Here is a 14,131-nt window from a genome sequence, read left to right on the forward strand (position 1 = left end):
GAAAAAAGTAAGAAAAGAATAAAATGGTTGTGGGGAGTGGACTGTTGCAGGACATTTGATGATGCTGTGAACCCTGGGCTTGTGTTGTTCACTGGCAAAACCTTTCCCTAGTTGTGCTGTGGGGCTCAGCCTTAGCACACACCTTTCATCCCTCTGGCTGGAATACAGACACACTCTACATCTTTAAGCCCAAACGATGAAGGTAAAGTTAGTTTGTAGAAGGAAGCAGACATGTTTGAAGTGATGTCTAATTGGGTGGCAGACAAAGTGATGAATCAAAGAAAGATTTGACAGAATAGGATACACCCAACTCTCATGAGAAGAGAAAGGAAAGAGGGGCTGCTGACGAGACAGCAACTCAGAGAAAGAGGAGAGGAGGCCATTTTACAGAAGACAGGTTGCAGAGAGAGGACAAGCTAGACACAGGTGAAGACAGAACGATCCAGAAAATGAGAAGGAGCCAGAAGATGAGAGAAAATCTCTTCCAAAGTTAGGTTGAGGCCAAGCAGAGTGTTTCAGGAGAAACCAAGAGAGAAGCCAGATTGAATCTGTCAGCTTGGAGAGGAGTTTTCAGCCAGAACAGCTGAGCTGAACCACCCAGCCAGAGTCCAGAAAAGGCTAGAACTTTTCTTTACTTTTTCTTTCTTTCCTTATTTTTTTATTCAGCAGTAAGTCTCAGAGGCTGAAAACATTCTAGGCCTACATTAGATTGTACAGAGGCTAGAAGCTTCCAGAACTAGGTCTAAGCGAGCAGACGGAGGCAGTAAACTTCTGAGATGACAATTATTTCAGGCAAATAGTAGTTAACTTTTACAGAGGACTGGCGAGATGGTTGAGAGATTGGCTACTTTTCCAGAGGACCTGCTTTTCCAGCACCCACACGGTTGCTCATAACTACCTGTATCTTTGGCTCTAGGGGATCTAATGCCCTCTTCTGGCCTCTGTAAGCACACATGCATGTGCATATGTGCAGTCAAACACTAATGTGTGTGTGTGTGTGTGTGTGTGTGTGTGTGTGTGTGTGTGTGTGTGTGTGTGTAGTAGGGTATGTGGGGGCTGGTAGGATGGCTCAGCAACTAAGAACACTTCCTGCTCTTCCAGAGGTCCTGCATCAGGGGCCTGAAACTCAAGGTCCAGGAAATGAAATACCCTCTCCTAGCTTCTAGAGGCCCCACCCCCGAACCCCAATGAACACGTGCACACACATACACAGAAGTTATAAAACATTAAAAAAGAACATTCCCTGGGTTCGGCCCCCAGCTCCGAAAAATAGAAAAAAAAAAAAAAGAAAGAAAGAAAAGAAAAGAACATTTGGGGTTGGGGATTTAGCTCAGTGGTAGAGCGCTTGCCTAGCAAGCCCAAGGCCCTGGGTTCGGTCCCCCAGCTCCGAAAAAAAGAAAAAAAAAAGAAAGAAAGAAAGAACATTCCTCTCTTCCTTCTGTTCCTGTGATCTTCCATCCAGTCATGGCTCTCGTATATGGGAATCGTGGGAGCCGCCATCTTGGTAGGTGAATCTTTTTCTCCTTTTTCCACTTATGCACACTAGAACTAGAACTGAGTTTCTACTCTAGGATTAGTGGAGCTATTTAAGCGTCAAGATAGCAGGCCCACACCCAGGAGACTCCATGGTTTTGGGTGGAGTCAACTGTTTATGGGCAACTTGAATTGAGATCTCTAATCTCTCTCTCTCTCTCTCTCTCTCTCTCTCTCTCTCTCTCTCTCTCTCTCTCTCTCTCTCTTTCTCTCTCTCTCTCCCACAGAGATTCACCTGCCTCAGCTACCAAGTGTTGGGGTCAAAGTTGTGCACCTCTGTGCCTGGCTTGTCTAACTTTTGAGATGCGGTTTGACGTGTACCCCACCTGTCCCTGCGGTTTGTGGTAACCCAGGCTGAGAAAATTCACAGAGCTCAAGTTCTAAAGCAGGTGGAAACGGGGGAAAGTGGAGAGCCTTAATTCCAAGGGAAAGACCTCAAGGCAGGGACTTTGCTGTTCACCTCTGATTCTCCAGTCAGGCCGCAAAGATCACAATGCAAGGCTGAGTAACTGAGTTACCCTTCCGCCTTCTGACCTTCAGTACCCAACAAGATCCTTTCCTGGGTCCCGTTTCATCCGGCCCTCGGCTCTGTGATAACAATTTTTTCAAACCGTTTTGCCATCAGGGTGCTACTGTGCCTGGAACCCAGTAGGTGCTCAGCACGCAGCAGTGTTATACATGGAGTTCATTTCTAAAAATCCACACTCCGTTCTTAAGCTTCCGGAACATCATACCGACATTAATTCCTACAAAGAATCTGCGAGGGAGGCTTCTTCTGGTCGGTCGGGGTGCCCCACAGACACCCCAAACAGAGGACCGTGGGCTCCTGGGAGCAGCAGGGCTCGCCCCGCCCCCTGCACCGCGGAGCCCTCCCCTCGTCCTCCGCCCACTCCTGTCGGTCTCCGGCGGCAGCGGCTGGCTTTGTCTCCCGGGCAGGGCTCCCTCCCCCAGCAGCTGCCCAGCGAGGAAGCCGCGGAGCTGTCCAGCATCCCGGTGCTGAAAGCCGGAGCGCCGGCCCTGCTCCACCATGTAAGGGTCATGCCCAGGCTCGCCCTGGCGCAGCGCGGACATGGAGGAGGACCTGTTCCAGCTCAGGCAGTTGCCGTGAGTACCGCGGGGGCGAAGGGAGGCCGGCAGGGCGCCCTTTAGAAGAGCAAAGCCTGCAGGGGTGCATCCCCGCACGGCCTCTTGAATTGGAAAATGCTGTTCGAGACGCAAGAATTGGGCCTGGAGGAGACAAGCCATTTTCCTAGCCCAGCTTCTGTTTTCTGATTCATTTCCCCCACAAGATCTGTCAGGACCTTGTGGGGATCCTTAGCTTCTGTGTTTCCCCTTGGAAATCGCTCTCAACCCAGAAGGGGTTTTGAGGTCTATGCTGTGAGAACGCGTTGGATGGTGTTTGAAAATGTGGGCTGAAATGACCGAGGGCTGACATCTATCCCTTCCCAGCCTCTCACACTGTGCAATTCCTGGTTTTTTTCCCCCTCCTACAAGATCTTTCGGAAAGGAACATTGTACTGTTGCAAACTGCTTTCTAAACAGCACAGATGCCTTCCTGGAGGGAAGGCTATTTGGAAAGCCTGTGAATGAGAAGGCTGTGAGTCCTGGCTGGAGACTCTTGTCTTCTGAATGAAAGGTTTGAGGGGGAGAGCTCGCTGGAGTAGGCTTCAGCTTGGACACACCAGGAATGCATTCCTTTGAGGTCGGGAATTTTTCTGGGGGGGATACTCAGTTCACTCTATGAATCTTGTGGGGAGCACGGAGAGGCAGTGGAGAAGACAGAGGCCTTCAGGGGGGATTTACAGGTAGCTGTTACTGCAATGGTTAAAGCAAATTCCAAGAGTCTGAACGGGGTCAGTATGAAGAATATTTCCAGGATTCCCGTTTTAATTCTTTTTTTTTTTTTTTTGGTTCTTTTTTTCGGAGCTGGGGACCGAACCCAGGGCCTTGTGCTTCCTAGGCAAGTGCTCTACCACTGAGCTAAATCCCCAACCCCCCGTTTTAATTCTTAACTGGCAGGTGGAAGTCAGTTCTACTTAGGTCTGTTGGGAAGGACTGGGTATCGTTAACACGTGTGACTTTAAAAATGGTGTGTGTCCCCCAACTCCCCAAACCTCGAGCTACCGAGGAATTCTCCCAAGTGACTTTTAGTGTGGCTGGTCTGGCTCTCTGAGGCTCTGTGGGGGTTGGCATATTTACTTCTCAACTCCAGGCAAAATCATTCTTTCATTACACAGTCTTCAGTAATTAAAACTGTACATTTAAAGCTTTTATTAACAGGTCCATAAATACCCCCCAACTAATGAGGGGTATTTCACAATGCTAAAGGGTACCCGCTTCTAATAACCTGAAGCAAAAAATATAAATGTCAGGACAGAGACCCCCCCTCAAGGAAATGGGGCACTTGCTGAGCTTAAACACTGTGTTCCTAGAGCTCAACGGTTACCCAGAATAAAAAAACACAACCCACAAATTGAAACAATGTTGCCCAGAATAAGAAGCTCAGGATAAGAACGTGCATCGGAATGCCAGCTTTTAGTGGGATGAATTTCCACCCGCCACCAGACCACCTGAACTTGGCAAAGGACACCTGTGCCTTTAGCTTCCTAGGATATAGGTTTGGCATTACAAACTAATTTCTCCATAAATAAGAGACGGTGAAAATGGGAAGCCGGGGGATGGTTCATTCACACTCTGGGTGAGCACTTACCTACCATGCACAGGGCCTTGGGTCCCATCCCTGGCACTAAATATACAGAGAGAAATAGTGAGACTAGGGAAATTTATATATGTAATTAATTGAAACTAGGTCTAGAGATGCAGACCTGTCCAGTAATCCTAGCACTTGGGAGATTGAATCTGGATAAGTATAGGTTCTAGGCCAGGTTGAGTGACATTCTGTCTCAAAAATAATAATCATCATCATCATCATCACCATCACCACCACCAACACTATCATCATCATCATCATCATCACCACCACCACCATCATCATTATCATCTAGGGTGGTGGTGCACACCGTTAGTTCCAGCACTCAGGAGGCAGGCAGATCTCTGTGAGTTCAAAGCCAGCTCTACAGAGCATGTTCCAGCATAGCCATGGATATACAAAGAGAAACCTTGCTGGACCCCTCTCCCAAATCTCTCAATGGTTTATAGAAAGAAGAACATGCATGTGCTATCTATTGGAGAGGTTAAGTGACTTACTGTCGGAGAATACCGGCTCTGAGCCAGGCAGACTCGGGTTCAAACCTTGACCTCAAGTCAGTTAACCTTCCGAAGACTCAGTTTCCCTAGCTATGAAGAGACAGGGGCAGAGAAGGGGTCAGATGGACAGCAGCACGGTATGTGGTCAGCACACTCCAGGTACTCTGGCTCAATTCCTGAAACAATGGCTATCATGATACTTGGTTCGTATGTTTATCATGGAGGCTAAGGGAGATGTGTTCTGAGTGCTTGACAATACAAACCGATACACAGTATCTATTTCCGACTGTCACTACACCTGAGACATTTATACAAGGTAATTATGTAGATTACTGTTGCTGAACTCCCAGAAACTGCTGCTTTCATGAAAGCCCCAGGGGCTGGAGAGGTGGTTAGGCTGTCAAGAATGCTTGCTGCTCTTCCAGGAGACCCAATTTGGTCCCCAGCACCCACATTGGGCAGCTCACCTACACCACTGACTCCAATTCCAGGACATCTGACACCCCCTTCTGTCCTCTGAGGGACCTGCATGCAGGTGGCATACAGGCACACATACGTATAAATGAAATAGAAAACAAAAATCCTCTTAAAAAGAAATCCCCCAACTGCCTTTGATTGAAGTCAGAATTAGCCTGTAAATGCCCTGACCTCTGTTTATTTAAAAAAACAAAAAACAAAAAAACAAAAAACAAAAAACAAAAAAAACAAAAACAAAAACAAAAAACGAGGAAGCTAAAAGAAAACAGGCAGCCGTATGAATCTGAGTGGGTTACACATCACGACTTAGATGTTTTCTCAGACCATACCCTGCATATATTATATGGAAATTGCAGGCAACAGATTTCCTGAGAGCAATATGGCTTAGAAAATATCCAGAGTGCTGGCAGGAGTGGACTCTGGAACAGACGTGGTCCTGCGGGAGGTTGATGCTAATAGACCATAAGCCTGTAAGCAGATTGCAGGCTGGGGAGGGGAGCAGGGTGAGCGTGGCTAAGAAAGCAGTCCTCTAGTGAGCCTGGAGGCCTTGTCGCACAGCTCTGGGATGGCTCTTGTTGTCCACCTGCTGTCCGCAGGCAACACGCGTGTGGGGTGTGGGGTGTGGGGTATGGAGCAGCCACAACTTTGTGTGTCACTCTTATTATGCGAGGCAGGCTTGTGAAATTTCTCTTTTCCAGGTTAGTGGTTTTTCATTCAGTGATGATGGAGCCCCGGGCCTCATGCATGCCAAGCAAGAGCTCTACCACACATCTACATCCCCAGCCCTCAAATGACTCTGTCTTGTCCTGGAACTCACTGTGTAGACCAGGTTGTCCCAAAGCTCACAGAGATCTGCCTGCCTCTGCCTCTGCCTCCAGAGTGCTGGGGATGAGAAATGTGTGCCACCAGGCCTGGGCACTAATAATTTATCTTTGATACTATGCTTGGTTCAGAGGACTGCATGGATGGTTAAGATAACATGGTCCATGCCTTGAAGGAGCCGCAGTTTACAGTCACAGTAAGGTAGCCTCCGGCCACATGTGCTTAATATAAATTATATAATTTATGTGTGAAATAATTTGTGGTATGATACTGTTCTGCCTACATTTCTGCAGCTGTAATAAGACACCCCACATTACAGAGAAGAAAGGGGTTTTGTGGCCTCGGGTTCACATCATAGCCCATCCTCAAAGGAAGTCAGGGCAGGAACTTGAAATAGGCCCTTTGTCTTCCATGCAGAATTATTTCCAGTCAGGGAAAGCACTGCACAGCCAAACTATAGCAGGAAGCACGCGGTGGCTGTTGAGGGCTTGCTGACCAGCTTGTCCCCAGCTGGCTTTCTGACACAGTTCAGAACCTCCTGCTTAGGGAATGGTGTCACCGCCCACAGTGGACTGGACCTTCCTACATCAATTAACAACGGAGACAGTTCCCCCACAGAAAGGCACACAGGCCAACTTGATCTGGGCAACTTCTCAATGGAGGCCCTCCTCTCAGGCTGTGTCCAGTTGACAGTTAAAGCTGGTTGGGACAAATACATATCGTAAATAAATGCACAAAATCCACCCCTTTGTTTTCAAATATGAACCACATTTCTGTAGCTACCTGTAGCTAGGGCTACCACTTCACGGGACCCACGCATAGACGTTTCCTGTAACTGTACTTGTCTCCCAGGTTCTGTTGTGCAGCGCTGGCCTGGGAGACGAGGTGGGCATTGAGTGTGTCACATTCATAGCTATGACAACTGTTTTCAATGCTTGTACAGTCCAGGGCTGTTCAGAAATCCCGATTCTCAGCAGCAATGAGATCAAGGAGCGCTTCCAGGCGTAGGTAGGAAACATTCAGAAACAATACCTGTGTGAGCGCTCCAGAAAGAGAGACTTTGTGAGGAAAAGCCCTGAGTGGGAAGAGCATGGTGTGTCTCGTCAAAGACTCAGGGCATTAAAGGATGATATGAGTGACGGAGAGATGGCTCAGTGGTTAAGAGCACTGACTGCTCTGCCAGAGGTCCTGAGTTCAAATCCCAGCCACCACATGGTGACTCGTGGCCATCTGTAATGGGGATCCAACGCCCTCTGCCTAGTGGGTCTGAATACACTGACGGTGTACTCACATACATTTAAAGAAAAAAAGGATGCTATCTCTCTCTTTTTACATTCCCTGTCTTTGTGATGGAGCATGAGTTTGACACCTCAGTGTGCCCCTCTCTCGCTTCCTCTGGCCTCACTAACCAAGATAAAATGGGGAAACCCAAGTCGGATAGTGCTGGGTTCGAATCCTGCCTCTGACACTTACCACCAGGGTGGTTTTTGGCCTTTGTCTTCCCCTTCTGAAGGCTAGACGCTCATTCGTGAAGCTGGAGCCTGCTTGCCCCTGTGTGGCTGAACTGTTGTCGGAGCAGGGAAAGACACTGGGCAGTGGGGCTCTGACAAATGCTTTTGACATTTCTTGTCCCCCCTCTGCTTCGGTTTGGGTCGCTGAACCTCATTTTGGTCAGGCAATAAAGCAAGCGGTTGCTATGTTTTCCTTTGTGGGAATGTCTGCAGGACTGTGACAGCACATGTCTGAACTGAACGCTTTACTTAAAAATATATGTTTTCGGGGTTGGGGATTTAGCTCAGTGGTAGAGCGCTTGCCTAGGAAGCACAAGGCCCTGGGTTCGGTCCCCAGCTCCGAAAAAAAGAACCAAAAAAAAAAAAATATATATATATATATGTTTTCAAATGCATGTACATGTGTGTGTGTGCCCACATGAGTGTTGTGTGTTCTGGGTGTGTTGAACAGAGGCCAGAAAAGGACTTTGGAGCCCCAAGAAGTGGAAGTCCCAAAGGTTGTGACCCTCTCGACAACACCTAGTTCTTTGCAAGATCAGCAAGAGACCTTAGCCACCGAGCCATGCTCCAGCCTGTGAACTTGAACTCGGGATCCCTCCTCACTTGGTGGTTCCCATGACAGCCACACCTCCCTCACATGTGGGCCAGACTGTTGAGGTCAACTTTGACTCTGCTCTCTCGCACATTTTTTTTTTTCCGGAGCTGGGGACCGAACCTAGGGCCTTGCGCTTGCTAGGCAAGCGCTCTACCACTGAGCTAAATCCCCAACCCCTCTCTCGCACATTTTGAATCTTCAGGAAATCTTGCTGCTTGCATGCCTCAGCGTCAGCCGCGCTCCAGCCCACGCCTCTCTACAGTCACCAGATCCACAGGCGCGGTCCCATCTGTTCTCAGCAGGATTCTTCTCCTTGCTGGCCTCTCACTCATGCCCTTGTCTCCCGACAGTCTGTTCTCTTCACAGCAGCTGAAGGGCTTTTGTCTTAGATTCAGTTTCCAAAAGAGTTTCTCTGCGCGCGCATGCGCATGGGGACCCACCGAGGACATGGGGGCGTTGACAATGGCTGCACCGTTGCTCCATCCCCAGAGGGACTTGGTTAGATGTCGGATCATGCTGTTGCCTGCTCGAAAGCTTCCTGTGGCTTCTGTGTACACTCCCTTGAAACAACTGCAGTCCTCTCTCATGTACACCAATAAGCCCTAAACAGACAAAACCCAAACCACAAGACCAAGCAGTGAGACCCTGGAGAGGTCACAAGTCCACCCCCGGCCTGTTGGAATGGGACATCCTTGACTAGCGTGAAATAGTGCGGCGGGGCCTCAGAATCTCAAGGATAAGGATGTACCCTCTCTGGCAGTTCCACATGCCTGGGACCTGTATCCACAGGGCCAACCAACTGTGGGGTCAAGACAGACAAGATTGCTTCCTCTCTCAGCACCCGCCGGCTGGTTCTGTTGTCTCAGCAACAGGGTCCGTGATGCTGACCCAGGGACGGGAACTGTAAGTAATTTACAGATGCACCAGAGCACACAGAAAGATGTCTGAGGCCATGTGCAAACCCCATACCATTTCACATCTGAGTAGCCACAGACCACAGTTTCTACGGAAGGTTCTAGAACCAGTTCCTGTAGATCCTGAGATGACCGTGTATCCCCAAAGAAATGGATACACAATCTCGAGGAGTCTGCACATCCAAGTGCGTCGTGATGTCATCCATAATTGCCAAACCATGGAGACGGCCCACATCCATCAACACATTGGTAGAGTGTGGTATATCTATGTAACTGGAGTACTATTCAGCCTTCAAAAGGAAAGGCACTAGGGTCCAGGTTGGGGAAAGAAGGCGGGATGTAAAGGGAAATGGGCCGGGCCACAAGTGCTTTACGAAGCTGTTTGGACCATGAGCCCAGAGAAGGTATGTTTTTGGAGACACAGCGTAGATTGGTGGTTGCCAGGGAGTTGGTGGAAGATGGGGACAAGAAGCAGCGTTCAATGGACAAAGACTTGGGGATTTTAAAAGATCAGTGTAGCTGGGTGCTGGCGGAAGCTATGTCACATGACCGTGTGATCAACACCACAGAACCCTGGGCACTGGCCGCACCTGCATCACGTGACTGCGCCGCAGCACTCGCTCCGGAAGTGGCTCACATGGGAATTGTTCGCTTTGCTTTTTGGGATGAAGAGTCTCCTACAGTCCAAGCTGGCCTTGAACTAAGGATGTAGCCAAAGCTGGCCTGGCTCCTAACTCCTATATCGTGGGTTCAGGGGCTACAGGTGTTTGCTATCTTAGGCAGCAAGACGATAAAGTTGATTACATATGAAGAAAATAAGCAATTTCCGTTCGTTCTCCAAGAATAACGTCGAGCTAACCTTTCTGGCTTTGTAGCATTTATCACTTAAAAGGTTTTATCATTGTGTGGGCGGAACGTGTGTGTTAGGTGCGCACGCCACAGCACAGGCGGAGACCAGAGGACAACTCTATGCAATCAGTTCTCTCCTTCCACCTTCCTACGGGCTCCAGGGATTGATTCTGCGTCTGCAGGCTGGTGCCGCAAGCCCCCTTACCCACAGAGCCATCTTGCCGGCCCTTACCTTCCAATATATGGACTCATTTATTTTGCTGCTGGAATTAAGCCCAGGGCCTTGCCTTTGCTAGGTCTGTGCTGCATCCTAAGCCACAACCAGCCCTCCTCACTCATGGGCCAGCGTCTTTCTAGAGAAAGGCTCACAGGGAGGGGAACCCACAAGCTTCCCAAGTGTGGGGGCAGGACTGGATGACTGGGCTCCACTGTAGACCAGTGTGTGCGGGCAAGAGGATTAAGAAAGCTTTATGATAGGGATAGAGAGATGGCTCAGTGGTTAAGAGCATTGACTGCTCTTCCAAAAGTCCTGAGTTCCGTTCCCAGCAACCACATGGTGGCTCACAACCATCTGTAATGGGATCTGATGTCCTCTTCTGGTGTCTGAAGACAGCTACAGTGTACTCACATGCACAAAATAAATAAATCTTAAAAAAGATGCAGACACATTCTTCGTTTATTTATCTACTTATTTATTTCTCTCACATTACTTTTTAAAGATTGTTTTATTAAAATAACTGTTTAATTATTTAATAATCCAATCACTTATATAAATGAATACTTTTATTAAAAATTATTGGTTACTTTATAGGTGGTGTACATGCACGCACACGTGTGTGCCCACCCATGTGGAGGCCACAGAACTACTTTTGGGAGTTAGTTCTCTCCTTCCACCCTGTGGGACGGAGGGGATGGAACACAGGTCACCAGGCTTGGCCGCAAGCCCCTTTTACCCACTAAGCCATCCCACTGGCCCCTCCTCCTATCCATGCCCTGGCTGTTCTGTTTGCCCCGTTTCCTTTGACAAAGTCAAGGAAATGTAATTACTGACAGAATAACCGTGTTTAATGATGTTGACATCCGCACCCATTTATGGCATGCAGAACAGAGTCTCGAAATGGATACATGGACACGCAGAGATCGAATTCGGCGTGTTCACATTACTTCCTGTGCTTTTTTTTTTTAACATTCGTGGGGTGATGACACTCAAAATCTATTTTTAATCATCTTCAAGTTCCCTTGAATTTATTCCCCGTGTCTAAGAGATGCCCCCTCAATCCTTCCCTTCTCCTAGCCCTGGGTAAGCAGCAGTATGCTCTTTTTTCTAAGCTCACTATCAGATTCAACAGGTTGCTGAGTCCTTGTGTCTCTTTGCGTTTTTTTGTGCCTGGTTTGTTTCACTTAAAACAGTGCCCTGCTGGTTCCCTCAGCAAACACTGTTCCCCACCGCGCTGGCGCCTCTCTAGTTGGGTGAACCCGGCACCATTCTGCATTATGTGAGCCTTCTTGTGTTATTGCTAGCGGTTTCTCTTTTGCTTTTGTTTCTTTGTTTGTTTGGTTGGTTGGTTTTTAGTTTCCAGAGACTGGGTTTCTCTGTGTAGCCTAATTGTCCTAGAACTCACTCTGTAGACTAGGCCAGCCTTGAACTCACAGAGATTCGCCTGCCTTTGCTTCCTCAGCGCTGGAATTAAAGACTTGCGCCATCACCATCATCTTTTGCTGTAATCCGGACAGGTTAAAAAGATTTCTGTATTTGTAACAAAATTACCTAAGAAAACAACCTAAAAGTAGGAGAGATGGTTGGCTTATGGCTGCAGAGGTCTTACCCCATAGCTAACTGGCTCCGTTGTCTTGGGATAGCCCCTGGCCAATTAGCTGCATTGCCTGGGATAGCCCATAGCTGGTTGTCTCCATTGTCTTGGGAGTGTGGTATGGTGACAAACACATCCTGGTAGCAGGGCTGTGTGGCAAAGGCAGCTCTCATCTCAGTGGATTGAGGAAGGAGAGAAAGAGAGAAAGAGAGAGAGAGAGAGAGAGAGAGAGAGAGAGAGAGAGAGAGAGAGACAGGAGAGAGAGAGAGAGAGAGAGAGAGAGAGAGAGAGAGAGAGAGAGAGAGAGAACAGGAAGGTGGCCGGGATCCTGGAACCCCTTGAAGGGTCTATCTCCAATGAATGACCTAACTTCCTCCCACCACCTCTCAGAGGCCAGTGAGTCTTTACCACGGGCCTCACGGTGACACTCCCTGACCTCGAACAGGTGCACTTCTTGACATGATTGACGTTTGAGACCTGATGTCACGGTTCGGTATTTAGCCATGTCCCCACCTGCTAAAGGCCACAACCTCCCCCTCCCCCCACCTCTCAGCTTCAATTACCATTTTTTAAACTGTCTCCCAACATTGTCCATGTCCCCAGGAGGGGCCCCCTTAGACAACAGGTTACCTAGTCCTGGCCTCCAGAACACGTTCCTGACTTCCATCCCTCTAAATCCCTCATACCTGCTTCTTCAACAGCATCATCCCTCACCCCCAGTGCACCTTTAGTCAATGGGGCAAGAACTCAGTCTTGCAATGACAAAGTCCTTTTTGCATGATCCCTGTGTAAATAAAGGAGGAAAATCTCCACCCTGGTATGGTGGTGCACACCTTTAATCCTAGGAATTGGGAGGCAGAGGCAGGGGCATCTCTGTGAGTTCCAGATCAGCCAGGGCTACACGAATGGGAGCTCATGTCCAGTAAACAAAAATTTGCCGTGGTGAACCACCTTGAAGGCTGTGTCTCAGCCTCTCCGCCCTGCCCTGCCTCCCCCTCGCCTCTCCAGTGATGACCCAGCAGGGAGCCGTTGGTGGGCAACCTGGTCAAGCAGCCCTGGGTTCAAACCTGACTTTCCTGCTGACCCTGTAGGACTGTCATGCAGGTGTGGTTCCTCCCAGGCCTTAGCATCTGTGAGCTGGGGACAGGAAGGAGATCCAGCTTCAGGGGCCCAGTGCTTCCTGGATTGGGCTCCCGTGAGGGAGTACAGAGAACATGGCCTAGGTCTCTCGGATGCCCACTCTCTGTGATCATTTGGTTTGGATGTGAAATATCCCAACCAGCTCATTCGTTTGAATGTTTGGTCTCCAGACGATGACTTGGGGATCTGTGGCACCTTCCAGATGTGGGGCTTAGCTGTAGGACGTGGGTCACTGTGGAATTGGCCTTGGCACTGATAGCCTGGCCCTACCTCTGGTTCTTCTCTGTCCTTCTGATCCCTCCGGATGTGAGTGAGCTCTCCCTGACACAGCGATGGGCAGTGTACCTTCAGACCAGGAGCCAAAGTAAATCCTTCCTCCCCCAAGTTGCTTCCTCTGCGTGCTTCATCACAGCCGCGAGAAATGTTGTGGACACAGGAAACTAGCTCCCGGAAGTGATTTGCTGTTGCGCTCGGCCTGACCACAGGGTTCCCAGGCTTCAGAACAAACCAGTAGGAATGTGGCAGACTTTCGAGTTCTGGGCGAGGCAAGCGGTAGAATACACGAGCAGAGCTTGGTGGGAGATTCTCCGGGGAATCCTGGAAGACCGGCAGGGCAAGGGAAGCACACACTGCAGGGCCAGGCTCACGATGAAGCCTCTGGTCTCCAAGTCCTGGTGTGCTTTAAGGGGTCGTGGAGGCTTTTAGGAGGCGAGGGCTGACTGGGGAAACTGAGTCACCTGAGGTGGGCCTTGAGGTTAGAGCTTGACCCTGCTTCTGACCTGTTTCCTACCCTGCCCTGTCGTGGGCAAGCCCCTGCAGTCGAACCTCTCCCCAGCTATCGCGGACTGTGTCCCCTCAAACCGTGAGCCAGAATAAATCGTTCCTCCCTAAGTCGTTTTTCCTCAGGGGTGTCACAGTAAGGAAGATAACGAAAACAATTATAAGTTTTTTCAGGTATAAGACCAGTGCTCATCAGGTGACGTGGGGTGACAAGTAACCACACTCGAAACCCACAGAAAACTGAAAGTTCCGTGAGTGACAAACTTAGAATTAAGGAGTGGAAGGGATCTGTGAGGGTGTAGCGTCCAACATAAAACAGTGAGTCTCCGTCTTCTGGGGACATTCTCTGGACCTCGCTGAGCTTGGAGTCCTCGAGCCGCCCCGCTGGGGAGCTGAGCATCTGGGCTGGAGCGAGATGCAGACGGCCAGTGATTAAGCGACTCTCCCAGGGCTCTTGGCCTCTGAAGGGAAACGCTTGCCTATGGGCCAAGA

General features: G+C 49.3%; 1 protein-coding gene across 1 annotated transcript in view; it reads left to right on the forward strand.

Annotated features, from left to right (window-relative positions):
- Nucleotides 1–2,352: 2,352 nt before the first annotated feature.
- Svop (SV2 related protein) overlaps nt 2,353–14,131 on the forward strand; it is a 60,325-nt gene continuing 48,546 nt past the window's right edge. The window contains exon 1 of the mRNA XM_032886696.1: nt 2,353–2,637. Within this exon, the coding sequence (XP_032742587.1) occupies nt 2,603–2,637 (35 nt within the window). The 5' untranslated portion in view covers nt 2,353–2,602. The remainder of the gene's footprint in view (nt 2,638–14,131) is intronic.

The sequence above is a fragment of the Rattus rattus genome, chromosome 16 (assembly GCF_011064425.1).
Source record: "Rattus rattus isolate New Zealand chromosome 16, Rrattus_CSIRO_v1, whole genome shotgun sequence".
Classification (NCBI taxonomy): Eukaryota; Metazoa; Chordata; class Mammalia; order Rodentia; family Muridae; genus Rattus; species Rattus rattus.